Source organism: Ochotona princeps, chromosome 17, assembly GCF_030435755.1.
Source record: "Ochotona princeps isolate mOchPri1 chromosome 17, mOchPri1.hap1, whole genome shotgun sequence".
Lineage (NCBI taxonomy): Eukaryota > Metazoa > Chordata > Mammalia > Lagomorpha > Ochotonidae > Ochotona > Ochotona princeps.
In genome coordinates, this window is record NC_080848.1 from 3,260,489 (window position 1) to 3,288,209 (window position 27,721).

Consider the following 27,721-nt stretch of genomic DNA (forward strand, 5'->3'; position numbering starts at 1 on the left):
AGGTATGAGGCGCACAGGTGGTGAATGTGAGGAGGAAGAAGTGGAACCATGCACAGTGTGGACGAGCATGGTGGGACAGAGGCAGAAGAGCATGGTCACCATGATGGTCATTCCATCACCTTGTGCTTGGCTGACCCTGCTGTCCCAGGGTCCATGGCATGGCCCAGGTAGCTCAGTGTGCATGCTTGTGGGCCAGGCCAAGAACTGGTACCGGCTGCAAGTAGCTAAATATGAAGGTACAGAGCTCCATGGCAGGCTGGGTGGCCCTGATCAGGTGGGCCAGCTGTGAATGGCAGTAATAGCTTAGGTAGGGTCCTGTGAAGAGCAGCACAGTCCCCGGGTGACTCCAATGGCTGCTAGCGCACCGTGAGGTGTGTGCAGCTCCCTCGTGCAGCAGGTAGCAGTTGGCCAGACACCTGGGGGTCAGGTCTGAGAGGGATCAGGTAGCAAATCTACTTCAGGCCCCACACTCGCTGTCCAGGAAGGCCTGCAGCACAAGGTCACACCGCACCCACTGCGAGGTATGGGGCAGACGTCTAGATCCAAACATACAGCTGAACCCAGGGGCAGCATGGGGACCCCAGCGCCAGCATCTGATCCTCCTGGACTGTGGCCACAGATTTCACACGGGACAGCACCCCAAAGCCATGGAGGGCTGGGCATTAGACAATCAGCTATAGGGCCCCTTGGAGAAGACAGGCAGGAAAGGATTCAGGAAGGTCAGGGGCATGTGTGGGCTTGCACCATGGCTCAGTGCCAGTGGGAGGTGTTTGGAAAGTGGGGTCTCCCCGGCTATTTTTCCTTGGAAGGGAGAAGGGGAGCAAATGCCAGAGTCAGACCACCATTTGCTTCCCCAAGGGTCATCATAGTGTCCTTGAAACTCCACCGGACTCCCCAAGGGGTGGCTGTCCTCCCGCCTCACACCTCACCCTTCAGCCTGAAACACAGGGCTCCAGTGTGAGCCGGACTTTGGCGGGGATCTGGAGTGACTCGGGTACGAAGATCCCTTCCAAATCTTGCTTTTGGTTGTTTTTTTCGGATCTATCTATATTTATACCCAGAAGTTGCACTGGTTTTTTGAAAAGATTCACTTACTTTCTATTTGAAACAGATCTTCCATCCCCTAGCTCATTCCCCCCATGGCCACAACAGGCAGCGGGTCAGGCTGAAGCCAGGAGCTTCATCTGAGTCTCCCACACCGGTGCAGGGTCCCAAGCACTTGGGCCTGCTGCTGTTGCTTTCCCAGGTCATAAGCAGGGGGCTGGATTGGAAGTGAAGCAGCCGGGGCTTGAACCATTGTCCACATGGGATGCTGACACTGCACGCAGAGGGGTTAGCCTGCTTTGTCACGTCGCCTGGACTTGTGTTTCCCTAATGATCAGTGGTTGAGCAGAGATTTACCTTCTAACTCTCCACTCAACTCCCTCATGGCCACCTCCACTGGATACCCGCGGAGTCTGCAGAGGGTCAGGACCACCAGTGTGGACTGACAGGGCCTGGAGCCCCAGTACCCGCATCTCAGGGGATGCAGTGACCACTCCTCCCTGTCCCTAAGTCCAGGGAAGGCCAAACGACCTGGGAAGGTGCCCCCCCCTTGGGACATCTGCTTGGTGACGCGCCATCGGTCCCAGGGGAAAGAGCCGACGTAGGTGGGGGACGTCCGTCAGCAGTCTTCTTGCCCTCAGTGGACAGGCGGTGGGCTTGTTCCCGGCTCCGGCTTTCCCCCGCCCCCAAGTCCGGCTCCACATCCTTTCGGCCCCACAGAGTCCAGCCCACGCGCAGGCGCGCTGCGACTTCCAGCCCGGGCCTTGTAGACCGGCTGTCGGGGGTGGGGGGGTGCGGGGTCTGGGGCGGAGTCCGCCAGTATCCCATCAGCTCGGCCGGGCAGGTCCCGCTCTCTCCCGCCCCTGGGCCTCTCGCCTCCTCTCTCCCGTCCTGCTTTGCGGCGCAGGGGGAAGATGGCTGCTGAGAAGCAGGTCCCCGGCGGCGGCGGCGGCGGAGGCGGAGGCGGACGCAGCGCCGCCGGGGAGGACAACAAAGAGAACGAGCGTCCCTCGGCCGGATCGAAGGCCAACAAGGAATTCGGGGACAGCCTGAGTTTGGAGAGTATCCTGACGGCCTGACTCGCCATGACGACGTGTCGGTCCGGAAGGCGGCGCGTCCAGGGGTCAGGGCGGCTGAGGGCTTCGTTTTCCCCTCTGTCGTGGGTGTGGGCGCTCGGAGTTGCCTGGATCCCGCTGCCCCGCGCCTGCCGGGTGCCCCGGGTGTGTTGGCAGTGACTCGGGGGGCGTCGGAGCGCGGAGAGGGAAGCGGGAAGAGTGTGGCTGCGGTGGGCCGCTGGCCAGCCCCGGGGTGAGGGGCAGCTGTGAGCAGACAGCTGGTTGTCCACTTCGAGTGTCGATTCCTGCAGCCCGTGGGAGGGTTGGGGCCGCCTGTGGCCTGGGCTGGTGGACACGTGACGCTCCACAGCTGTTGAGGGAAGTTAGACTTGGCAGGTGTAGAAAGCTGTCCACGTCATTGATTTTTCGTCTGCCTGTGCCTGAACGAGGGAGCTGAGGGGTGCAGGTGGGAGTCGGGGTTGTGCTGCAATGGTTGGCATTTCGAAGCCAGGGCCTTGTGGATATCCTTTCGGGGTTTGGGGTTGCCTGCACTGCCCTGCGTATTCACTTGAGTGCTGTAACTGAGCTCAGCAGACTTGGCCCCTTCTTAGAAGAAGGTTGTTGAAAATGGCTACAGGAGCTGTGGGGAGCGTGCTAGCGAGTCCCCCCGGGCCAGCGCTAATTTGGGGCGTGGGTTGGGGTTCCCCGAGTCCCTGCCCTTCCTTGCGAGCTTTTCCTCAACCCGCTGCAGTTCTGCAGATTGTTAAGGAATCGCAGCAGCAGCATGGACTGCGGCATGGTGACTTCCAGCGGTACAGGTGAGTGTGTGCTTCTGGCAGCGGAAGCCGCCTGGAGCTCTAGTGCCTGCCTTAAGGCCTGCTTGCTCTGTTCTATCCGCACGTGTTCCTGGAAAGCCTAACACTGAATTTATATCGAGTCCTCAATTTAAAAATTTTTAAAAATTGGGCCCGATGTGATAGCCTAGCAGCTTAAGTCCTCACCTTGCATGCGCCTGGATCCCATATGGGTACCATGCCAGTTTGTGTCCCAGCAGCCCCGCTTCCCATCCAGCTCCCTGCTTGTGGCCTGGGACAGCAGCGGAGGACGGCCCAAAGCCTTGGGACCCTGCACCCTGTGGGAGACCCGGAAGAAGCTCAGCTCCAACCATTGCAGCTGCTTGGGGAGTGAATCATCAAATGAAAGATCTTTCTCTCTGTCTCTTTTCTCTGTATATCTGACTTCCCAATAAAAATAAAAAATAAATCTTAAAAATTTTTTTTCAAGCTAACATATTTTTTTTTTTAAGATTTGTTTTTATTGGAAAGATAGATTTATAGAGAAAGATTTTTCCATCTACTGGTTCAGTTCCTAAATCACCACCATGGCCAGAGCTGAGCGGGTCAGAAGATACGGAGTTTTTTCCAGGCCTCCCACGTGGGCATAGCTGGGCTGTCCTCTACTGCTTTCCTGGGCCACAAGCAGGGAGCTGCATGGGATGTGGGGCAGCCGGGACTTCAGCCGGCAGCGTGTGGGATGCTGGTGTTGCAGGTGGAAACTTTACCCACTGTGCCACAACACCAGCCCCCACTCCCAGCTGCAGCGGCTGGGCCAGGCTGCCGTGGGGGTCCCCCACACAGCGGGCTCCCCCAGGACTCAGCCATTGTTTGCCGCCTCTCAGGTGTATTACCAGGAAGGGGGAGCTGGGACTGGAGTGGCACAATGACGTGGGTGTGGCGTCCCAAGTCGGAGCACAACCCCTGCACTGCAGCAGTGATCATTGTTTAGCTTAAACATAAACATGAAGTTCAGTGCTTTTTGGTATTTTAAATATTGTATGAGGGGGAATCTGTGATATTACGATTTGTTGACATCATAAAAATTGAAAAAAAAAATTCCGTGACTAATTGCAAATGCCTAGTGCATAACACAGTTCATAGTTTGAAAGCAGAGATCCCGACTCTGTCCAATCGTGTAGGGGTTATGAGCTTGGAACACCCCGTCTTAACTACTACAAAGACCTCTCTTCATCTCGGATTTTTATTTGTTCAGAAGCATTTAATGAACACGCAGCATGCTGCTAGGCACTGGAGAACACTAAATAACATGGGCGAAGGAACAGACAAAGCAACTTACAAAAACACCAATGTTAGGGCTGGAGCTGTGACGTAGCAGGTTATACCTCTGCCCTAGACACCAGCGTCCTGTTTGGATGCTGCTTCAAGTCCCGCCTGCTCCACTTCCCATGCACGTGGGAAAGCAGCAGAGGACAGCCCAAGTCACCCGCCTGGGAGACACACAAGAAGCTCCTGGCTTCTAGCTTCAGGCCAGCCTAGCTCTGGCCATTGCAGCCATTTGGGGAGCGAAGTAGCAGATGGAAATCTCTGTCTCTCCTTCCTCTGTCTCTGTAATTCTGCCTTTCAAATAATCAATAAACGAAATGTCATTTGTTTAAAAAAAAAGATCCTTTTGTTTGAGAGAGAAAAAACTCTGCCACCTGCTGGTTTGCTCCCTAGATGCCCATAATGGGCAGGGCAGGGCAGAGGCCAGGAGCTGGAATCTGCATCCGGGGCTCCCTGGGCATGGCAGGGACCCAGGCACCTGTGCCCTTACCTGATGCCCCCAGGGTGCACATCCGTGGGAAGCTGGAGTTGGGACCCAAGTTGGATGCAGGCGTCCCAAGCAGCGGCTTGTCCCCTCTGCTGAAAGTCCAGTGCTGGGCTGTGTTAAAGTGAGTGCCACACATCATAGCCTATTTCAGTTTCTGTCTAAACATCTTTTAAAAAACATAAATAAAACATTGGTATCCCAGTTCCTGAAATTAACAGGGATTGCGTGTATAGGATGTCAGTGATGTAGAAATATACTTAATCTGTTTTCCCTGATTTTCTCAGAATATCTTTAGTTTTTAAAATTTATTTGGGGGCCCAGCACAGTAGCCTAGTGGCTAAAGTCCTCACCTTGCGTGCTCCAGGATCTCATATGGGCACCAGTTTGTGTCCCGACTGCTCCACTGCCCATCCAGCTCTCTGCTTGTGGCCTGGGAAAGCAGCAGAGGACGACCCAAAGCCTTGGGACCCTGCACCTGTGTGGGAGACCCAGAAGATGCTCCTGACTCCTGGCATCGGATTGGCTCAGCTGCAGCCATTGCAGCCACTTGGAGAGTGAACCAGTGGACGGAAGATCTTTGTCCTCTCAGAAATCTCACTTTCTGTTAAAACAAAATCTTTTCTAAAAATTTCTTTGGAACACTCAGAAATGTGGAGTAACTTACAGAACGATTGCAGGTCTGTTACAGCTGTCAGGTATTTTCTGGAACCACTGAGGAAGAACTGCCCACTTGATGTCCTTGCTGCAGAGTGCTGGGTAGTTCTGACGGCCAGTGTTCTCTTGGGGCACAGTGTGTGGCACAGTGGGTCAAGCTGCCACTTGGGACGCTTGCATCTGCATTGTTGTGGTGGTTTGAGTCCCAGCTGTTGCCTTTCTCACGTACCTCCTCAGGTGCCTGGGAAGGTCGTGGATGATGGCACACGTATTTGGGGTCCTGCCCCCCCCTCCGCCGTGGAGTACCTGGACTCCAACTTTAGCCTGGATAAGCCTTAGCTGTTAGGACCATTTGGGGAGTGAAGTAGTGGATGGGAGATTGTTTTTCTGTCTCTGTGTCACTCTTCCTCCAAGTAAATAAGTCTTTCAAAAATTGTTTATTAAAAAATTCTGCCAAAATAAAAAAAATGTTTAAACAAAATTAAAAATTCTCACACACACAACTGCAATACTTGCTATCAGAGGCAGGAAATGGGTCAGTGCCATGGTATGGCAGGCTAAACCTTCGTCTGTGGTGCTCAGATTCCATATGGGCTCTGGTTCAAGTCCTGGTGGCCCCACTTCCCATCCAGCTTCTTGCTTATGGCCTGGGAAGAGTTGAGGACAGCCCAAAAGCCTTGGGAGCCTGCACCTGCGTGGGAGACCCGGAGAGGCTCCTGGCTTCAGATGGGCTGCGCTCTGGCCACAGCGGCCAGAAAAGAATTTCTTTCCCCAGAAGTTTATTTTTATTTTTATTGGAAAGTTAGAATTACAGAGAGAAGGAGAGGAAGATCTTTTGTCCACTGGTTCACTCTGCAAGTGGCCACAATTACCAGAGCTGAGCTGATCCTAAGGCAGGAGCCAGGAGCATCTTCTGGGTCTCCCACACGGGTGCAGGGTCCCAAGGCTCTGGGCCGTCCTCGACTGCTTTCCCAGGCCACAGGCAGGGAGCTGGATGGGAAGTGGAGCAGCTGGGACACAAACCAGTACCTACATGGGATCCTGTCACGTGCAAGATGAGAATTTAGCTACAGAGGCATCATGCCAGGCCCAACCATAGTGTTGTTGTTTGTTTTAATGATTTAAAATTTAATGTGCTGTATTGTTTTGATTTAGGGACTGGTAAGAATTACGTATTTTTGTACTAGTTTATATAGTGTATGTGTGTGTGTATAGAGAGAGGTGAGGGAGATTATAGTGTCTGTGCTGGGCCCCATGCTCAACCCTGGGGGGATTTGGGCACCAGGTGCTCGCTGCTGTGTGGGGAGGGCGGCCGTTGTCCACTCTAGTTAGGATTCCACACAGTGAACTAGCAGATGGTGGATCTTTGTCTCTCCTCTGTAAATCTGTGTTTCCAATAAAAATAAAAAACCTTAAAAGAAAAACAAGAGTGTGCTGCTCAGTGCTCTGCCAGCTTCTCTCAGTGGGTTTTGTTTGGTTTCTTAGGGGCTACTGTTCCCGAAGGCAGAGGCGTCTCCGAAAAACACTCAACTTCAAGATGGGCAACAGACACAAGTTCACAGGGAAGAAGGTCACGGAAGATCTCCTGACTGATAACAGGTATGGCCGCCAAGCTGGCTGCCAGGCTGTCCTGCCAGGCGTGCACCAGGCAGTGTGCCGGCCATCTCTTCTCGGTGCAGCAGCCCCTGGGAGGGGCGCTTCTTCCTGTGTCTGAGGTGAGGAACCAAGGCCTCGAGTTGTCTCAGCTCCTTCCAGTGAAGTTCAAGTCGGGGTTCGGGTCTCAGCAGTCACTAGATAAGGTCTCAGGAATGCGTGTTGCCATGGCCACAGGCTGCAGGCAGCGTGTCTCGGTGGAATCTGGCTGTGTGGGAATTGTTGCAGCAGAGTGCTGTGCTCACTGTTCAGTGTGCCCGGGCTTAAGCTTTGCTGAAGGATTATGAATAACCTCTGTTGAAGGCCTCCAGGCAGGCCCCTTCCTCCAGCCGCATTTGGAATTGGTTGAATTATTTGTGTAAATGAAGTGTTATTTTTTTTTGTGTTTTTTGTTTGTTTTTGTTTTTGTTTAGATTTATTTATTGGAAAGTCAGATATACAAAGAGGAGGAGAGACAGAGAGGAAGATCTTCCGTCTGATGATTCACTCCCCAAGTGATTGCAACGGCTGGAGCTGAGCCAATCCAAAGCCAGGAGCCAGGAACTTTTTCCCGGGTCTCTCATGCGGGTGCAGGGTCCCAAGGCTTTGGGCTGTCCTCAACTGCTCTCCCAGGCCACAAGCAGGGAGCTGGATGGGAAGTGGAACTGCCGGGATTAGAACCAGCGCCCATATGGGATCCCAGTGCATTCAAGGCGAGGACTTTAACCGCTACGCTGTTGCGCCGGGCCCTGACAGCTGCTTTTGTGTGTTGAAACCACATGGCTTGCAGAGCTTGAGGCATGTATCACCAGACCCTCTATTAAAATAAAAAGACAATAGCTTGCTGCTCCGTGGTTCAGCGTGCAGCCAGGCTGTTAGAGGCCACATCAGAGAAAGGCAGCACACTGCTTGAACCCCTGGTTGGGACTTGTCCATCAGCTGCAAACCCCGACACACTTCATAGTAACACGGTGACATCCTAGGTGTTGCTACTGCTAGTCATTCTGACATCTCACCGGGGAGAGAGGAGCTGGCGGGTGCTGACAGGGAAACTGGGAAGTCGGCCTGGACCGAGCGCCGTCCTGTGCCAGGACAGCTGCGAGTGCAGGCCAGGGGCTCGCATACTCTGGGCGGTCTCCGGCTGCCACTCAGGCGGCCAGGAGCCTGAGCTGGGTGCATGGGCAGTCAGCTGGAGCGTGGCGACTGCAGAGGGCATAGCAGGGTGGGAGGTGCCGTCCGTGAGATCAGTTAGGACGGGCCCAGAATTTGAAGATCTGGGACTGTCTTAGGATAGCAATAGCCCTTAGTTTGGGGCGAGGAAGCTAAGCTGAAGTTGAAGGAAGGTTCTTCAAGACAGTAGTTGAAATAAAGGCTCACAGGATCCTAAGAGTGGTTAGGTTATTGAGCACTTGGCGAGTCCAGGCCTGGTCGAGGTGGGCGCAGGGCTCCTGTGAGGCACAGAGCAATGAGGTGCCTGCAGTCGCTCCGCCCCTCAGTGCTGCCCCAGACTCTCACACAGTCACCTCTGCAGTCTGCCACCTAAGGTCATGGGAGCCACATGGGTAGGGACAGCAGCTGGAGAGGGAGGCCAGGCTACACGCGTGGACTTCACAGAGTAGGCCGAGGCCCTGGGCTCACTGTGTTGGAGGTGGCAGTAATGTTCTGGTGGGTGATTAGGAACATGGAATGGAGGCCAAGTTGAAATCAGAGATGCAGATTTGGGGTTCATTGGAGGGGAAAAGAGGAGAAAGGGTGAGGGCCTGGTGTGGCACAGTGAATTAATCTGCCTGTAACAGTACCAGCATCCTGTGCGACCACCAGTTTAGTTCAAGTCCCAGCTGTTCCACTTCCAGTTCAGCTCCTTGGGAAAGCAGTAGAAGATAGGCCAAGTCTTTGAAAGCCCCTGCACCCACGTGGGAGAGCTGGAAGAAAGCCCCACTTCGGACCCGTTCCACTCTTGCCAGTGGGGAGTAAGCTAGCACATGAAGATCTTTCTTCATCTCTTGCTTTCTCTGTAAACTCTGCTTTTCAAACGTATAAGTCCTTTAAAAAAAGAAAAAGTTGAGGGGCTTAAAGTTAGACCTCCAAGAATCTATGTGAGTTGCTCTGCCAGCCTGCGTTCATCCCTCCATCCCTCCCTCTGCCTGATCCAGGTACCTGCTGCTGGTGCTCATGGATGCCGAGAGGGCCTGGAGCTATGCCATGCAGCTCAAGCAGGAAGCCAACACGGAGCCCCGGAAGCGCTTTCACCTGCTCTCTCGGCTGCGCAAAGCCGCCAAGCACGCCGAGGAGCTGGAGCGCTTGTGTGAGAGCAACCGCGTCGATGCCAAGACCAAACTGGAGGCCCAGGTGAGTGTGGGTGTCCCGCCCGGCTGGCCCGGAGGTAAGACCTGGGAGGGCTTTAAACACTGCTGGCAAGCAGGACAGTTTCCTGCCTAATAAATTGAGAGCCAGGAGAGGCTTTTAAAAGATGAGCTTCACGGTGCTTGTTTCTCTTGTTTCAGTCTTAGTTGTTTGATATTGAATGTTCAAGAAAGATGATATTTCCTAATGCTTCCCTTGCTGTGTAGAAGGAAAGCTTATAGACTTGGCCAAGTTCCCAGGATGAGAAGTTTTCCTGTCAGTGTTCTGCTTTGTTGTTTTGTCGCAGTTCACTTCTGTTTGCTTGTTCTTAGTCCACTAAAAGGAAACAAACACAGTTTCGTTTTGTTTTGTTTTTGTTTTTGAAGTTATTTGTGGGAAGCAAAGGGATTACATCAGGTTGTCTGTTGCATCTTACTCTCTCCACATCTTGCTCTCAGCGTTGGGAGCCAGTGGGGAGGCGTGGGCTGGTGCTGGGGTGCTGACGTGGGGCTCCCCCGCCCTGCAGGCTTACACGGCTTACCTCTCGGGCATGCTGCGCTTCGAGCACCAGGAGTGGAAAGCTGCCATCGAGGCGTTCAACAAGTGCAAGTGAGTCTCCTGGTCCCCAGGCCGTGGTGACCGCCACGTTGTAGCTCAGCTAAATAGCTTATTTCTGTCAAAGGACAGGTTGTTTTTGTTTTGTTTTCCATAGAAATGTTGACAGGTAGGCGCTGGGTCTCGCAGTGAGGATAGCAGCGTTCCTCAGGGGGCTCCTGGGTTCGGTTCCTGGCTGTGGTTTCTGACTCAGGTTCCTGCTGATGCAGATCCCGGAAGGGAATGGCGAGGGCACCTGTAATGGGGTCCTTGCCACCCGCATCGAGACCCAAGTGGGAGCCCCAGGATTCTGGCTCCTGGCGTCTCCCTCGCCTCCGCCCGTGCTGAGCCCTAGGTGGTGAACCCTGGATGCGACCTCTCTACCTCTCCGCTTGTCTGAAAAAGGGGCGGGAGGAGAAGCGACGACACTTATCCTCTTGTCTTCAGGACAGGCCAGTTCTGGGAGTCGGAAGAGCTTCATAGAGCTGCAGGTTTTAGTTGCCATGTTTGTTCTGAGTTCATTTTCTTAGCCCGGGACAAGGCTGCTGTAGAAGCTGGTGTGTTTCCTTACAGAACCATCTATGAGAAGCTGGCAAGTGCATTCACAGAGGAGCAGGCCGTGCTGTATAACCAGCGTGTGGAGGAGATCTCTCCCAACATCCGCTACTGTGCCTATAACATTGGTGAGCGGGCCCAGAGGTGGCATTACTGCTGGCCTGGCACCAGCAGGGGGCATGCAGGAGCTGATCCCTGAGGCCCTGGAGACCATCTTTAGTTCCCCTTCCCTCCCATGCTTGGCCCGAGTTTTGGTTGGTGACAAAGTAGAACTGTCAAAGTCAGCCCTGCTCTGAATTCCTTAGCTTTGGTTTCCATTCTGCTGCCATCTCTGTACCCCCAGAGCAGTCTTGAGTCTTCAGCCAAGTTGCTGTCTTACTTTCCAGACCAATGTTAGGTTCACTACAAAACACAGAAGAACAGAGATTTCTCCTGTGCACCCTGCCCTCCCGCCTGCCGAGCCTGCCTGGTTAGCAGCATCCCTCACCAGAGGGGTCCATTGTTACCGCTTGTGAACTGCATCAGCACAGCATCCCCTGGGTTTAGACACTTATGTGGTGAACTGCATCCAGCATCCCAGGCCATGTGGAGTGTTTCAGTCCGCAGCCGAGGCCATGCCTCGCAGAGGGACTTGCCTTCAGAGCACAGACCCTAGGGTGGAGTCAGTGTGCTTGCAGGGGTTTATGGTTCTGCCACAGCGTGAGCCTCTGGCATCCCATCCTTTCTCTAGCAGTCCTAGCCTCTCCACTGCCCGCCCAGCTCCCTGCTAATGCACCTGGGAAGGCAGCAGAGGGTGGTCCGAGGGCTTGGGCCTTTGCTACCCACATGGGAGACCCAGTGGAGTTCCTCGCCATGGCGGTTGGTGGCCATTTGGGAAGTGAACTGGTGGATAGAAAGTCTTTGTGTCTTTCTCTTTCTCTATCACTCTATGTATCTTTCTATCTCTATCTATGTATTGAATAAATAAGTAAATCTTTAAAAAAAAAAACTGCCGTCTCTCACAGGGGACCAGTCGGCCATGAACGAACTGATGCAGATGAGGTTGAGGTCTGGTGGCACTGAGGGGCTGTTGGCTGAAAAATTAGAGGTAATCCAGTATGCACGTTTGAGAAGTCTTTGCTTTGGAAAAGTTCAGAAAAACCTTTTAATTCCATTCCCCCAGAGGTGGTATTAGTGAGTATGCATGTTGTACCTGCAGTTTTAACACAAAACTTTTTCACTCTAAGTAGTAGTTAAATATTCAACTTCTAACTCCAGTATGTTTGTTTTCTTACCAGTTTATATAGATTCATTGAAAAAGTAATACAAAATTATTGGGAGAAGTTTTTTATGTTTCCATATAGTAGTATATATATATATTTCCAAGAAGGAATTTAAAATAAACAAGAAGTTGTATACGTCACTTTGTAAGGCGTGTGATATGTCGCTGATGGAACCGGATCAGTAATCGGTTCCACATTCATCACTGTTCCTTGAGTCCGCGATTCCAACTTTAACTTGCCCCAACTGCTTCCCAGGCGCTCATCACCCAGACCCGCGCCAAGCAGGCCGCCACGATGAGTGAGGTGGAGTGGAGGGGGAGGACGGTGCCCGTCAAGATCGACAAAGTGAGGATCTTCCTGCTGGGCTTGGCCGATAACGAGGCTGCCATCACCCAGGTGAGGCTCCTGCGTGTGTCCTCGTGCGTTCAAGACGTGTTTGCTGGGTGCTCCTTTCTCCCAGAGCAAACTGATCTTTAAGCTGTCTGGGATGTGGTAAGTCTGGAAATGTACCCTCTTGAATAAAATTGTTTTGAAAACCAAGTACATAGTAGAGTTAGGTTTGGTGGGCAGAGAAAGCAACAGGAATGTCATTTGCATAGAAACGGGAGGAGGAGGCCAGCTTAGCTGGACCGACCCCTCAGGTGCCCAGCAGGTGGAGCAGCTGGAGCAGCTGCCTAACCAGTGTGCCTCACCTGCGGTCCCAGCCTTGGAGTTCACCCCTTATATCTGGGCTTTTTCAGAGTAGCCTGGTTAAACTAGAATATCTTGTTTTGTGTGCTGTATCCATGTAATATTTATGCAAATTGCTACTTAGGGCATAATTGCATGTTTATGAGTGTGGACAGCCCAGTGAACCCCAAAAGATAAGAGACCCCTGCCGTCTTGGTTGATGGAAGTAGGCAGTATTTACTGCCCTTCTGGGAATGTCTCACCCTGTGAAGCGGGGAGGAGGGGCACGTCTGGGCTGTGCGCCACATGATCTGGTCTGGCCCTGCCAAGGGAACCGCAGGCGGAACTTGCAGATTAATAAATCTCTAGCAGGCTGATTTGACGTTGATCATTTTGCATGACAGATACAAGGCTTCCCACCCCTACCAGAGGCAGCTTTGAAGGAGGTAACCCAGGCTGGTTTCTCTGTCTGCTGCCAACAGCAAAGTGGCATCTCATTAGCTTCACACTATTCTGCATCAGTTGTACCTGGAGGAGGGAGCTGCTTTGCTGTGCTGATGTTGTATCGAGCCTTCCCAACATTTTTGTTTTTTCTGAAAGGCACAGAACAGTCCTATCTGGTTCATTCCTCGAAGACCCACATAACTGGGACCAGGTCAGGGCCTTCATTCAGTTCTCCCTCACAGCTGGCAGCCACCTAATTACTCGAAGTATTCCTTTGCCTCGAACTTTGTGTAATAGCAGGAAGTTGGAGAGCCAGTGACCAGAGGCAGGTGTTGAAACCAGGAACCCTGGTATAGAAGTTGGCATCATAGCCAGAAGGCTAAGGTAAAGCTCTGGGTCTGCCCTGACATCCAAACGTCTCTGCTGCTGCTTAAATAAATGTGTATGGAGGCAGAGTGACAACAGGAGAGAGACCTTTCTTTCTTTCTTTTTTTTTTTTTTTTTTGAAAGATTTATTTATTTTTATTGGAAAGTCAGATTTACAGAAAGAAGCAGAAACAGAATGATCTTTCTTCTGATGGTTCACTCCCCAAGTGGCCGCAGTGGCAGCTGAGCTGATTTGAAGCCAGGAGCCTCCCCTAGGTCTCCCACGTGGGTGCAAGGTCCCAAGGCTTTGGGCCGTCCTCGACTGCTTTCCCAGGCCACAAGCAGGGAGCTGGAGAGAAAGTGGGGCAGTGTGGTCACGAACCGATGCCCATGTGGGATCCTGGAGCATGCAAGTTGAGGACTTTGGGCACTAGGCTACTGTGTCAGGCCCAGTTGATCAATCTTCTAACCATTGGTTCTCTCACACAGTGGTCTCATCCACCAAGGCTAGGCCAGGCTGATGCCAGGAGCTGGGAGCTTCAGCAGGTCCTCCCATGTAGGTGATCCTGCCCTGATGTGAGAATGGCATATCCCAAGTATTGGCTTATCATGCTGTGCCACAGTGCCCAGCTACAAGTACCTCCCTCTCTTAATAAATTGAGATTCAGAGTGAAAGTGAAAGGGAGAGACAGAGATCTTCATTTGCAAGTTCACTCCAAATGCCTGCAGCTGCCACCACCAGGCCAGGCCGGGACCCAAGGATTCCATTCAGGTCTCCCGTGAGGGTAACCGTACACAAGTAATTGGGCCTTCCAAGTGACTTGTTAAGAAGCAAGATTGGGGCCCGGCGCTGTGGCCTAGCGGCTAAAGTCCTCGCCTTGAAAGCCCCGGGATCCCATATGGGCGCCGGTTCTAATCCCGGCAGCTCCACTTCCCATCCAGCTCCCTGCTTGTGGCCAGGGAAGCAGGCAAGGACAGCTCAAAGCCTTGGGACCCTGTGTCTACGTAGTAGACCAGGGAGAAGTTCCTGGCTTCAGATTAGCTTTGGATCGGCTCAGCTCCAGCCGCTGCGGTCACTTGGGGAGTGAACCATCGGACGGAAGATCTTCTCTGTCTCTCCTCCTCTCTGTATATCTGACTTTGTAATAAAATAAATAAATCTTAAAAAAAAAAAAAAAGAAGCAAGATTGAAAGTGTGGAACAGCTAGGACTCAGAGCAGCACCCGTGTGTGGTATGCCAGTGTTGCAAACAGCAGCTTGCTATGCTGTACCACTACACCTGCCCCAGCATCCAGACTTCTCATTGACTTGTTCTAGAAAGGCTGCTTTGGGTGGTGGGCAAGCTTTGCCAATTGCAGAATCTATTTGTAATCTTACCACTATTGCATGTTGGCTATCACTTTCCATTTATTTGCTTAAAGGACAGGAGAGTAGAAGAGTTACAGAAATGTATGTTTTCCTTAAACTGAGACCGAGGAGCATTTCCTAGGTGCTGTTGGGTTTTCCCTGGACGAGGACCCTGTCACTGATTTGGTTCCTTTGTTTTATTTTGTTTTTTAAAAAGATTTATTTTCAGGCCCTGCGCCATAGTGTAGTAGCTAAAGACCGCACCTTGAATGCGCGGGATCCCATATGGATGCCGGCTCTAATCCCAGCGGTCCCACTTCCCCTCCAGCTTCCTGTCTGTGCCCTGGGAATGCAGTCGAGGATGGACCAGAGCTTTGGGACCCTGCACCCGTGTGGGAGACCTGGAAGAGGCTCCTGGCTTCGGATTGGCTCAGCTCCAGCCATTGCGGCCGCTTGGAGAGTGCATCATCGGACAGAGGATCTTCCTCTGTCTCTCCTCCTCTCTGTATATCCGCCTTTCCAATAAAAATAACTAAATCTTTAAATTAAAAAAAAGATTTATTTTCTTTTTCTTAGAAAGGCAGATTTATAGAGACAAAGAAAGATCTGTACACTGGTCCACTCCCCAAGTGGCCGCAGTGACTGGTGCTGAGCCAGGAGCCAAAGCTTCTTCCAAGTCTTGTGGAGACCAGAATGCTTTGATCCATTCCTGACTGCTTTCCCAGGGCGCAAGCAGGGAGCTGGATGGGCAGTGGAGCAGCTGGGACTAGATCTGATGCCAATATAGGAACCCCCCAATGATTGCAAGGCGAGGATTTAACCACTAGGTACCGTGCTGGGCTGCTATGTGGTTTTTTTTTTTTTTGTTTTTTTTTTTATAATGGAAAGGTAGATTTACAGAGAGAAAGATCTTAAGTTTGCTGTTTCATTTCCCAAGTGGCTCAAATGGCTGGAGCTGAGCCCATCAGAAGCCAGGAGCTTCCCCCATGTCTCCCCTGTGGGTGCTGGGTCCCAAGGCTTGGGCCGTCCTTGACGGCTTTTTAAGGTCACATGTAGGGAGCTGGAAGGGAAGTGAAGCAGCTGGGAAACAAACGGCACTCACATTGGATCCTGGTGCACGCAAGGTGAGGATTAGGCACTGGGCCATCACGGCGGGCATATTTCCCACTCCCAGCTTACTGCTTGCTTATAGAGTTGTTTTGTTTGTTTGCTTGTTTGTTTTTTAAAAGGTTAGCATTTTTTTAAAGATTTATTTATTTTTATTGCAAAGTCAGATATACAGAGAGGAGGAGAGACTGATAGGAAGATCTTCCATCTGATGATTCACTCTCCAAGTCACTGCAATGGCCGGTGCTGCGCCAATCCAAAGCCAGGAGCCAGGAACCTCCTTTAGGTGTCCCAGGCGTGTGCAGGATCGTCCTCTGCTGCTTTTCCAGGCCGCAAGCAGGGAGCTGGATGGGAAGCGGGATGACTGAGATTAGAATTGGCGCCCATATGGGATCCCAGCGCATCCAAGGCGAGGACTTTAACTGTTACGCTATCACACTGGTCCCAAAAATGTTTATTTTTATGTAATGAGTTTCCTTCCTTACCAGATTTCCATTTATGTTTTCCTGTAACTCACTGGGCTGGGTGAGGCCTGGTTCCTGTCCCCATGGTTCTCCTGTGGGTGCGGTGGGGAATGTGGTCAGACTTGCCTGTGTCTCCTAGTCACACCACCCCCTTCTGGCAGGTTCCTCAGCCCAGTGAAAGCCATGTGGGGTCTGTGTGGCAGCCAGTTTCTGTGCCTCAGGACCCCCGGCAGCTGAGTTGCTGTGCTGTCAGTGTCCAGCCCCTGCTGGAGCGGGCAGCCTGAAGCTTGGGGCGGACACACCTCGGAGGGCTCACATTCCCTGGGAAATTGAAAATTTGAATATGTTGGGACCAGCATGGATGGGCACTGCCAGCGTGAAGATTCTGTGACATAGGCACACCTGGGAAGATGCACCCAGCCCACCCATGCTAGGGAGCCAGCCACTGGCATTTGGAATGTTTGGGGGTTGAGCGCCGCCCTGCAGGTCCGCCCCCAGCTGGAAGGAGACCTGCCCCTGCATGTGGAGAGGTGGGGCCGCTTCCATTGTGCTCTCTGTAATTACCTTGGCTCCAAGGACAGGTTTATGGGATGAAAGTGTAAGTACAAAATGTATTTAGGACTTTCTGTTGGGACATGGGCTGTGCCTGAGAATCACGAGAGATTCTTCCTCAGAGGTTGGTGGTCTCGAAGTGATGCCGCAGGGTAGGAAAATCTATCCCTTTCGGGGCCCAGCAACGTGGCACTGGAGGCTAAGTCTGTGGCACTGACATCCCATTTGGGTACCAGTTGGAGTCCTAGCTATTCTTTCTATCCAGCTCCTGCCTATGGCCTAGGAAAGCAGTAGAGGATGGCTTAAGTCCTTGGGCCCCTATACCCACATGGGAGACCTGTAAGAAGCTCCTGACTCCTAGTTTTGGATTAGTTCAGCTCCAGCCATTGTGATCATTTGGGGAGTGAAATAGCACATGAAAGATCTTTCTGTCTCATCTCTCTGAAAATACGCCTTTCAAATAAAAGTAAAAATAAAAAAGACTGGTGAACTTTTTAGTGGAAGTCAGGATTTGGTCGGAGCCATGGCCAGGTTTGCTGTGTAGTCAGCACTTGATACAGGAGGTTCCTTAGGGATGTCGGTGATGCTGGGCAATTAGGAGGGTTAGCATCGCAGTCACTTTAACTTTTACATTTGAACCATCCCCTACCTACAGAAAAGGAGTCGGATCCTGTGCAGCTGGTAGAACGAAACTAGCTGTCAGACACCTATTAACCCAAACCCCAAGACCCACCTGCCTGGGAAGGGTGCTGCTGGCGGACTGGCTGGGCTGCACGGGCATGTAGTTCATCCTTCCTGCTCATATGGTAGCTCTGGGGTGTGTGTGTGTATGGTTGGCTGGTTTGTTAAACAATGCCAACTCTGTTCACATACCATGTTCTAGTTAAATGTTACACAGCTGAACCCATCCACAGGATCTGTGCTGTGAGCACTGCGGCATACTGTGTTCATCTGAGGTGCTTAGCAGTGTACTTTCTTTTTTTAATTTTAGATGGTATTTACATAGTCGGGGTGGGAAGGATCTCGGGTTAGGGAGAAGTGGGTGTGATCGTTGCTTCCAAGCTTTCTGTTTCTTTTACCCATTTCTTTTTTCTTTTTTAACATAGAAATAGACAAGAGACAGCTGAATAGCAATATATAGCCATTCTAAGGTATATAGAACATGGTTAAATATAAACCAAAATTGAAATGTCCATGAGGAAGTCACAGGTTGTGGCCGAGAACATGCGTTTCTCTAGTAACATATTGGTTAATCAATACCATGTCAATTAATGCCATAATGTTGTAAATGGTTGTAAATATTATGTTGGGTTTTTTACTTGATTGGGATGATACTCTGTTGGTTCTACCTTCAGACCAGAGATGGTCTCAACAAGAAAACTTACCAAGACAATAAGATGCTGGACTTTATGATTGGTCAAAACCTCCAATGAAAGAATGTCAACTGAATTTGAACTATGGAAATGCAACAAGGTGGAGTAATCCACCGTGGGGGTGGGGGGAGGGTTTGGGGAGGGGTGGGGGGAATTCCAGTGCATAAAAACAAATGTGTCACATTATGCAATGAAATTAATAATAATAAAAAATTGCACACAAAAAAAAAAAAAAAACAAATAAGCACAAAAATGAATTTGAAGCGAATAAAACATGCCAGACTTTTGCTTTGCTTTTACAATTTAAAAAAAAAAAAAAAAAAAAAAAAAAAAAAGATTTATTTATTTTTGTTACAAAGTCAGATATACAGAGAGGAGGAGAGATAGAGAAGAAGATCTTCCGTCTGATGATTCACTCCCCAAGTGAGCGCAGTGGCCGGTGTGCCCCGATCCAAAGCCAGGAGCCAGGAACTTCCTCTAGGTTTCCCACGTGGGTGCAGGGTCCCAAGACTTTGGGCCGTCCTCGACTGCTTTCCCAGGCCACAAGCAGGGAGCTGGATGGGAAGTGGAGCTGCCGGGATTAGAACCGGCTCCCAAAGGGGATCCTGGCGCGTTCCAGGCGAGGACTTTAGCCGCTAGGCCATGCCGCCAGGCCCCTCTTTTTCCCATTTCTAGGGGGAGGGGGAACTAGGGGGTTAAGCCATACCCAACTCCCCCCAGTACCAGGGATGGGGAAAGTATCAGCCCAAGGTCACGATGGCACATGCTCCAAAGGTTCTGCTCAGGGGATGCCATAGTTCTAAAATGCTGTCGATCTCGCCGATTTGTGGATGTGGAATCCCTTCCAATGTCCGTTAGCTGACACCTTGGACCTTACAGTCTCCAATCGTCCAGATATTTGCTGTCATCATTTGTCTGGGTAGTAGTCCATATGCTCTATTCTCCATTCTCTGCTATGGCACTAGATGTCCTCTGCAGACCCAAAGAGCTACTGTGGCCTCCATGTGCACCGTGACCTACTGTCCAGCCCTCCATCCTCTTCACTAAGGGGACCAGCAGTGTTCTTCCAAGTGTGCTTCTCTCACATTGTGTGGTCCTGGTTTACAGCTGCTCTGATGTAAATCCGTGGGTATGTCAGGTGTCCGACAGCCCCACGTGGCTGAGGCCTGCCGTGTGGCTGTTGACGGGGCAGGCAGAGGATGTCTCCGTCGGGGCAGCAGGTGGCACTGGTCGGTGACCAGTGGCGGCCTCGGTAGATTTACAGGAGACTGTGTCCCTGCTTTGTTCCCAAGTACTGTAAGAGGGAAAGTCTGTTTATATTGGGTAATTTATAAGCAATATTTTTCTCACCCTGGAAACTAAGAAAAGTTTAAGAGTGCTTAAGAAAAGAAAAACGCTATTTCTTAAGCCCCTCCCAAACTCTGTTAAAGCAATGGAAAGTACTCGGGTTTCTATTGATCGTTCTTAAAGGTCATTGAATGTTTAAGATATTTTTGTCAGATTGGATGTTCAGTTTCTGTGGAAAGTCAAATAATAAAGGAATGTTGGTGCTTTAATTTCACAGTAGGTCTGCCAGTCACACAAGTTCATCTCCTATGTGCCTTTCATGTGTTCCCACCTGCCCAGTGAGATTCTTTAGAGTGATAGTGGCTTGGCAGGTATTCGGTTAATGAGTCACTTTCTCACTTGTCCCAGAGTGCCCCAGAGCGGTGACGCCCGGTGCCGTACAGACGCTGTCACCTCACGCTTGTCAGGCTTGTCCGCTGCAGAGCAGACCCCGTGGAATGTGTGGGCAGGATGTCCAATTGGAAGGGGATCCCAAGGTCCCCAAGGAGAAGCCCCTTTCCAGTTGGGCCGGTTAGTAGTGTTACTGCTTCCCGGGGCCTGGGGACATGCAGTGTCGGCACAGGGTGGCTCTGGCTCGCCTGCCGAGCTGGGCCGTTTGTTCTGCATGAAGAAGGAAGCGGGCTTCCCGCATGCCGCTCTGCAGTCTGCGGGACAGTGCTCCCGCTGCTCGGGGGGCCCTGAGGGATGTGAGTGCTTGTCCTGGGTGCAGTGGAAGCGGGCAAGCTGTAGTGGCTGACAGGAGGAAGCAGACGCAGTGACATCACTCCCGCAGGCAGCTTCTGGAGCAGTTCCACGTCCTCATGACTCAAAGGTTGCGAGAAGACCCTGTCGTGCTGGGCAGGGATTCCATCAGTGCACGTGGGCAGGAGTGTGAGAGGGGCACGCAGCAGGTGCTGTGGAGCCTTGTCCTTCCGTCAAGGAGTACGGTCTCCCCCAGAAATGGCCTCTGACGCTCTCACTCTGCTGCCCTTAGGCCGAAAGCGAAGAAACCAAGGAGCGCCTGTTTGAGTCCATGCTCAGCGAGTGTCGAGACGCCATCCAAGCCATCCGTGAGGAGCTCAAGCCGGACCAGGTAGGTGTCCACTGGGCCGCCGCCTTGGCCCTGTGCAGTGTGTCCTGGCCCCAGGCGAGGGGGCCCATGGGCTTAGTGCATGACTATCCAACCATGGTCACTTTTTACATGTCATGGTCACATTTTACATGTCACAGTCACCTGTTAGCAAAGGCTTCTGGGCCCCCAAGATTGGGCAGTTCCTTCCTTCCAGCCCTGCCCCTGCAGGCCTTACCAGTACCCACCGAGCCTGTGGCTTCCTGTCTCGACAGACTGGACCCTCTTGCTGGTCATTTATCACCATGATTCATTCAGACCTCAGAACTGTCTCCCTGTAACTACCCCATCACCAATTTTCCTCCCTTTCTCTCCTTCCAACTGGGCTGCCCTCTCCTCTTTCACCTGCCCACACCCCACCTGCTGTTCGAGGTCTGGCCCCAGCGCACCCCAGCCGAGCAGCCTGCCTGCAGCATGCTAGCACACCAGGACTGCTGCATTTCCTAAATGGCTGGTACTTGGCAGCTGTGATTTTTGTTTGGTAGTTTGTCAATTGTTTCCTCTTCTTAAAATTGCAATTTTTTTAAATTATAGTAGAATACACATAACGTAAAATGTACCCTTGTGAACATTTCTGGCTGTGGGTCAGAGGCGCTATGGACATCCATAGTGTTGTGTCGTCGTCACTGACACCAGTCCCTGTAACTCTTTTCATCTTATGAAACTCTTTACTCATTAATCAGTTCCTTGAATTGTTACCTGTGAACATTTTATTTCTTGCTTGATGTTAAGCTGTTCATTTCCCTCGATGTTATAAACATCTTAAATGTTCTTTTAGTGTCTGCCATCATACCTGGAGCTTAAAGTCTTCCCCAACATGCTTTTTTTTAAGCCGCTGCTTTTCCCCTGTAGCCACCTGTTTTTCCCATTGTGCTGCCTTGGCCTTCAGTCCCCTTCCTCCTCCCCCTCCTGTCATGCAGGCGCCTCCCAGAATATGCCGCATGTGACAGATGTACTGTTCTCTAGCAGTACAGCAGTATCTCCCATTGCCTTCAAACAATGCAGGTCCACTTCGGGGCGGGCAGGAAGGGACAGTGCCTTGATGGAACTTTGGGGTTCTGTTCCAGGTATTCTAGAGAAAGCTCTTTCTGCCTCTGACGGCACCTGTAGTCCTTGGTCTGTGGCTTCTCCCTCCACCTGCAAAGCTAGCAGCTCGGCTTCCGTCCTTGTTGCCTCCTCCTCCTGGCTCTACATCTGTGTTTTGGAGGGAGGCCCTTGCGCTGTCGTTGGGCCTGCCTGCCGAGTGCAGGATAATCCAGAATCCTTCATTCAGCCCCGTCTGCTAATGGCTCTTACTGTGGGAGCTGGTGTGTGGCTGTATCAGGGGCAGTTACTCAGCTGTCTGCAGAAGGCCAGCTGTGGCCACGCGACTTTCACGGCTGGGAGTGAGCAGGCCCTGGAGTGGAGCCGTGCACTGGGAAGTACTCAGTGCTTTTAGGTTAGATACTGGAGGCAGTGGACGAGAAGCTTCAGTTGGCCAGTTTTTAGGTGCCAGCGTTGACCAAGGAACCCTGTTCTTTGTGTCGAGTACGTCTCTGACAGGTGAGGACCCTGAACGTACTGGGATCTTGTCGAGGGCACCAAGTGGCGTGGACAGGGACCAGGGTGGGTCAACAGTTTGTGCTTAATCCTCTTTGCTTTCTGCAGAAACAGAGGGACTACACTCTGGACGCAGAGTCGGGCAGGGTGTCTAATCTTCAGTACCTGCACAGGTAAGGCTGTTCTGACCAGGCTGTTTGTCTCGTCTTGTTCTTTGGAAATACATCCTGTCTAAGGAACACCTGTCTGCTTATGTGGAGTTTCTGCTCTTTCATTGTGTGTGGGATGCGTCACTGCAGGGGTATGCCCTTGCCTCCGCACCAAGGACCCAAGCTCCAGGGTCTTAGAGCGTTCTCTCAGGCTGCTCAGATCCCGGGGTACACAAGGCCATTGGGTGTCTCTTGAGCTGGTCAGATCCCGGGGTGTTCCAGGCCACTGTTTGGAAGCTGAGGTAGATGGCCAGAGGCTAGCCCCTGGGCTTTGCACTGTGCAGTTCTTGACACTGCTGTGCTGTGTCCTTTCTAAGGGGCGGCCTCTGGTCTTCTGCCAGAGGAGAAGGGCCTGGGGTACAGTTAAACCCAGCAGGACTCTGGCGAAAGCCCTACTGTGTGTACTTGGTCCATTGAGTAGCTGGCATTGTCCACAGAGACTGTGCCCTGGGTTTTCTGTCCATGGGGATGGACAGCTGTCTGTGGGCATGCTGTGCAATCAGTTTGAGCCAGGCTCTGGAAACAGGCATGCTACAGGTACCACCCTCAGGCTGAGCAGAGTCCCGTGAATGAGGAGCCCTGGCTGTAAACAGCAGATACGGAGGCCATGGCCAAGGCTAAAGGTCTAAGGCTGCATATGGCCACTGACCAGCTGCCAAGTTGAGAGCCCTGGTGAGCTAGAGGCTTGGGCCAAGTGGCCCTGCCATGTGCTGGTCCCTCGATCAGTGTTAACTCACTGTCCAGTGTGCTTCCTGAGAGAGTAACTGAGCACACTTGTGCCCTCTCCCAGCTACCTGACCTACATCAAACTGTCGACGGCCATCAGGCGCAACGAGAACATGGCCAAGGGGCTGCAGAGGGCCCTGCTGCAGCAGCAACCAGATGACGACAGCAAGCGCTCCCCACGGCCACAGGACCTGATCCGGCTCTATGACATCATCCTGCAGGTGACCCGGGAGGACTGGGCACATGATGTCCAGGGCCCAGGTTTTTGTACCAGTTCAGTGTTGTGTGGCCCTGGTGTTCCAGGCACGTTGGCTAATAGAGCCTGTGTACCCTCCTGTACCCGGTATTCATAGGGCACCTCACCTGAGTAAGATACCCTCCTGGATGCTGTGGACTAGCCTGCATGCTGCGGCCACAGGGTCTCGTTCAGATTGTATCATGCCACAGAGACAGTCCAGATGAGGGGCCGGGCCCTTCAGGGAGCCCTCCCAGCAGTCAGAAGTATGTGAAGATGGCTGAGGCTTGAGCTGAGCTGTCGGGTGGACGGGCTTAGTGTGTGATGGGGGCAGATGTGTGAGCTGAGCCTTCAGGCGGATGGGCTTAGTGTGTGACTGTGGCGGACGTGTGAGCTGAGCCTTCGGGTGCATGGGCTCTGGCTGGTGGGGAGTGGAAGTGAGGTCGGGTGCAGCTGGTCTAGTCAGCTCAGACTGCCTGTTACTTTGTGCTCACCCTCTGTAGCACACGTACATACACATTTACACAAATGCACACATGCACCTGGTCTTACAAAGTCTTCTGTCAGAAACATAGCTTTTTTTTTTTTTTTTTTTTTTTTTTTTTGTAGAATCTGGTAGAATTGCTGCAACTACCTGGCTTAGAAGAAGACAGAGCTTTCCAGAAGGAAATAAGCCTCAAAACTCTGGTGTTCAAAGCTTACAGGTAGTGTCCCATGGGATGTCCAGGGCTCCCCTGGTCCCCGCAGGTGTGGAGGCGCACTGGGCCATGAGTGCCTGGTGCCCAGTGGCGGGCAGTGTGCATGGGGCCGAGGGGCACTCCTGACACTGCGTTCACAGCTCCCCGTGCCTGGTGTGCCCCGTGTGCTCTGTGGATGGTCCGGGCAGGGACAGCACAGGCTGAGTCCAGCTTGCTCCGGTTCCCTCCCTCCCTGAGGACAAGGGACAGGCATTGGAAAGGGTGGACAGTGTAGCAGGATGGGGGCTTGACTGACGGTGGAAGAGGCATGTGTGGGCCTCTTGCTCTTCTTGCACCTCAGGCCCTCAGCCTCTGGGGCACCCTGTCTTCTCACAGTCGCTCCTCCGTGCCCCCATTCTGGCAGGGGCTGGCTCTGCTCAGCTCCAAGAATTGCTGGGGCAATGCCGGGGCCAGTGGTCGTAAGACTTGTATCTGACCCCAGCAGCATTCCTCCCTCTTGCCTGTGCCCAGCTGCCACTGCAGGTCGTCTCCCATTGCCAGAGTGGGTCTCTGGGTTGGACTTAGGCAACACAGCCAAACATGCAGTTCCACACGGCCGCGGGGCAGGCCTTGCCGTGGATGGCTGCTTCAGAGTGCTGCGGCTCATCTCCCTTCCCGGCAGGTGTTTCTTCATCGCTCAGTCGTATGTGTTGGTAAAGAAGTGGAGTGAAGCTCTGGTCTTGTACGACCGAGTCCTGAAGTACGCAGAGGAGGTCGGGGCTGACGCGGGGACCTTCAAGAACAGCCTGAAGGTAAGCCACTCTCTGCCCTCGGCCCTGGCCCCAGGCCCCAGGGAGGCAGGTAGGAGGCTGTGTCGGGGCTGCACTGGCTGTGCCCCTTCCCCAGCTGGTCTCCCCATGACTTGATGTATCCCTGACTGCCCTGGGACTATAAGCTGCATAACTCAGGGCCGCGTTCGCAGCCTGGGGAGGATTTACATGCAAAGAAGGAAAGTCATTTCACTGGCTCATACAAAAAAGCCTAGAGTTGTGTTCTTCATCGATCAGCATTGCCAAGGAAGAGTTTAGAAGGAGGAGGAGGTATGGGCTGGAGATTCGCATGCCAGTTGGTGTGGCCTGGCACAGACACTGCTGTTTGCTGAGGCTCCAGCAGCATGAGCCTGTGGGGGTGGGCCCTGCCCTTCCTGCAGAGTCAGAGTGCGCCCCAGCGAGCCCCCCAGGGCAGCAAGGGGGCTGTGCAAGCTTAGGAGGTGCCCACCCACACTGCCGCACTGGCTGGGCCCCCGGGCTGGTGTTTCTCACTGCTTGTTGACACCCACTTGCTGCTAAGCTTGTGTCTTGCTGCTGTGATGTGGAACTTGTTCAAACACCAGCTGGGCCAAAGAACCCACATGAGTTTAATGAGCAGAGACGGTGGAAAAACAAACCAGTTAGCATGATGAATGTCATCACCATCCCATCCACAAGGTCGTGTCAGAGCTCGCACTGTGTGCCCAGAACTCCAGACTCCATGAGGGAGAGAGGTGACCCTGCTGGAAGGTTCGCCAGCAGGAGCCCAGTCAGAGGGAGCGGGTAGGGGAGGGATAGTGTGGCACAGCACTCGCGGGAGGCCCTTTTGGGGCACAGCAGGCACCATGGGGCGAGGGAGAAGCATTTTGCAAACACCTCATGTGATAGAGGGGAGGGAGGCACAGATCGGAGAAGGCGTGTAGGACTTGGCAGCACCCAGGCTCATGGGATCAGCTCCGTCACACCAAGTTACCAGGGCCAGGAGAGTGGCGTTGCCCTGTGGAAATGGGTGGCTGTGGACAAGGGCTGAGCCCCGGAGCGGGAGGACTGGGTTTTGCGGTCCCACTCTGCTGCTGCCCCAGGTCTGGCCCGCACGGCCTAGCCTCCCCGGGCGTCTGCTTTCCCTTCTGTGAAGTAGGAGTGCAGGAGAGCTCGGGATTTCAGTTAGCAGCCACCCCAGCTACATGGAGAAGTACCTGGCACATGGTCTACCAGATGATTCCACTGTGCTCTTGTCAGCCATTCCCAGGTGGCGTGCCCACGGGCCAGCTTTGCCCACCTGGAGTGGGCTCAGGTTTCTTTGTAAACAGGGAGAACTGTTGGAGAAGCATGAACTCCGGCGAACCTAGGAGCCTTGACCGGATGAGCTGGGTGGCCCCTGGCCGACTGGCCGCTGAGCCGTTTTCTCCTGTCGTTGCAGGACCTGCCAGATGTGCGAGAGCTCATCACGCAAGTGCGCTCCGAGAAGTGCTCCTTGCAGGCCGCAGCCATCTTGGGTGAGTGCCTGCCACGTGGCAGCCCTGCCCCCACACTTCCTGTCCCCACTGTACCTTGCACAGCTCTTTAAAGGTTGAAGAGATTTGTGTGGGTAAACCAGGAGGGTTTTTGTTTTTCCTGGCCTTTACTTCTGCCGTAGAGGCATTGAGCCGTGCCAGAGGATTGGAGATGCCGCTCTGCTGTCCCCCTCCCCCTGACAGCCTCAGCCAGCTGTGCTGGCCGCCCTGGGCTGCCGGGCCCAGCCCTGGTGTGTTCTGTCTCCTTAGAGCCCAGGAGGGAGGGGCTGGTGTGGCTCCTGTGTGCCATGTCTCCGTCTTCACTCCCTCCTGGTGACACTTTCAGATGCGAATGACAGCCATCAGGCAGAGACCTCATCCCAGGTGAAGGACAGCAAGGTGAGTGTACGACTTCTGAAGTGTGGGCCGGGACGCATGTCACACAGAACTGGGGGTCCCTGTGTTCTAGAGAAGCCCTCGCCGCCCTCCAGGTTCTCACGTGCAGCCTGGAGGTGCGTGTGTAGGTGGCAGGTGTGTAGATCAGAGGGGCAGGGAAGCACCTGCGGGCAGGAGCTCCATGTTGCTATCAGCCAGGCCTGTGCCCTCCTCAGGTCAGGTCAGTGACTCCAACACCAGGGTGGGGCACGGTGGCCCTCGCTCAGGTCTGGCCCTGGTATGGTGGCCCACCAGGCTTCTCCATCATTAACCTCATTTCCTCTCATTGGACTTGCAGCCTCTGGTTGAACGGTTCGAGACGTTTTGCCTGGACCCTTCCCTTGTCACCAAGCAAGCCAACCTTGTGCACTTCCCGCCGGGCTTCCAGCCCATCCCCTGCAAGCCCTTGTTCTTCGACCTGGCCCTCAACCATGTGGCTTTCCCCCCGCTGGAGGACAAGCTGGAGCCCAAGGCCAAAAGCGGCCTCACCGGCTACATCAAGGGCATCTTCGGGTTCAGGAGCTAACCAGGCATGGCCTCGGGGCAGGGGAGAGTTGGGCTCCACATCTGCATGGGAGGAGATGGCGGCAGTTGTGTGGGGCTGGGCTCGAGTCCCACAGCCTCAGCATTGTGTGGATGTGCCGTGTGTGTGCACCTGGGTCCCTCCCATCATGATGGAAGGGCTCCCTGTCGGCTTCAGGTTGGTGCGTGTGCAGTCGCTCTGTCTCCTGTAACTCCAGGGCTGGGGTCATGGGGTGGCCACTGCTGTCTGGTGCCTGGTGAACTGTAACTGATTGCCCAGGGGCCCCCTGAGGCATAGATGGGGCCGTGGTACATGTCGCCATGTCTTTGAATTGTACTCCTCCCCGCCATGAGCATCCCAGCCCCTCGCAGGGTCTGCCCGTGACAGCGATGGCGGCAGTGTCATCCCAGAAGTGTGGTCAGCCTTACTCCCCTTCTCTCCAAGTGAACGTTAAGTTTCAGAACAAGCAGAGAGCTCTATTTTTAGAAGAAATCTGTTAGTCTCCAGTGATGAACCCAAATCTTCTATTACAAAGTAAAGATAATGGAGACT

General features: G+C 53.0%; 1 protein-coding gene across 1 annotated transcript; it reads left to right on the forward strand.

The window, feature by feature from the left end:
* The first annotated feature begins 1,929 nt into the window (after window positions 1-1,929).
* Window positions 1,930-27,721, forward strand: SRP68 (signal recognition particle 68). Its single transcript, XM_004592893.3, has 16 exons — window positions 1,930-2,106; window positions 2,851-2,917; window positions 6,846-6,959; window positions 9,146-9,341; window positions 9,862-9,944; window positions 10,503-10,612; window positions 11,489-11,571; window positions 12,002-12,142; window positions 20,389-20,487; window positions 22,171-22,235; window positions 23,062-23,218; window positions 23,842-23,936; window positions 24,592-24,721; window positions 26,139-26,214; window positions 26,558-26,610; window positions 26,945-27,721. Exons 1-16 carry the CDS (start codon window positions 1,959-1,961, stop codon window positions 27,170-27,172), a joined length of 1,845 nt encoding a protein of 614 aa, XP_004592950.2. The 5' UTR covers window positions 1,930-1,958; the 3' UTR covers window positions 27,173-27,721.

Excerpts from the sequence above, each read along its gene's own strand:
- SRP68 (XM_004592893.3), top strand. The coding sequence starts at position 1,959 with ATGGCTGCTGAGAAGCAGGTCCCCGGCGGCGGCGGCGGCGGAGGCGGA. Across the intron at positions 10,613-11,488 it reads CTACTGTGCCTATAACATTG|GGGACCAGTCGGCCATGAAC; the intron begins GTGAGCGGGCCC and ends CGTCTCTCACAG. Across the intron at positions 23,937-24,591 it reads CTGGTGTTCAAAGCTTACAG|GTGTTTCTTCATCGCTCAGT; the intron begins GTAGTGTCCCAT and ends CCTTCCCGGCAG.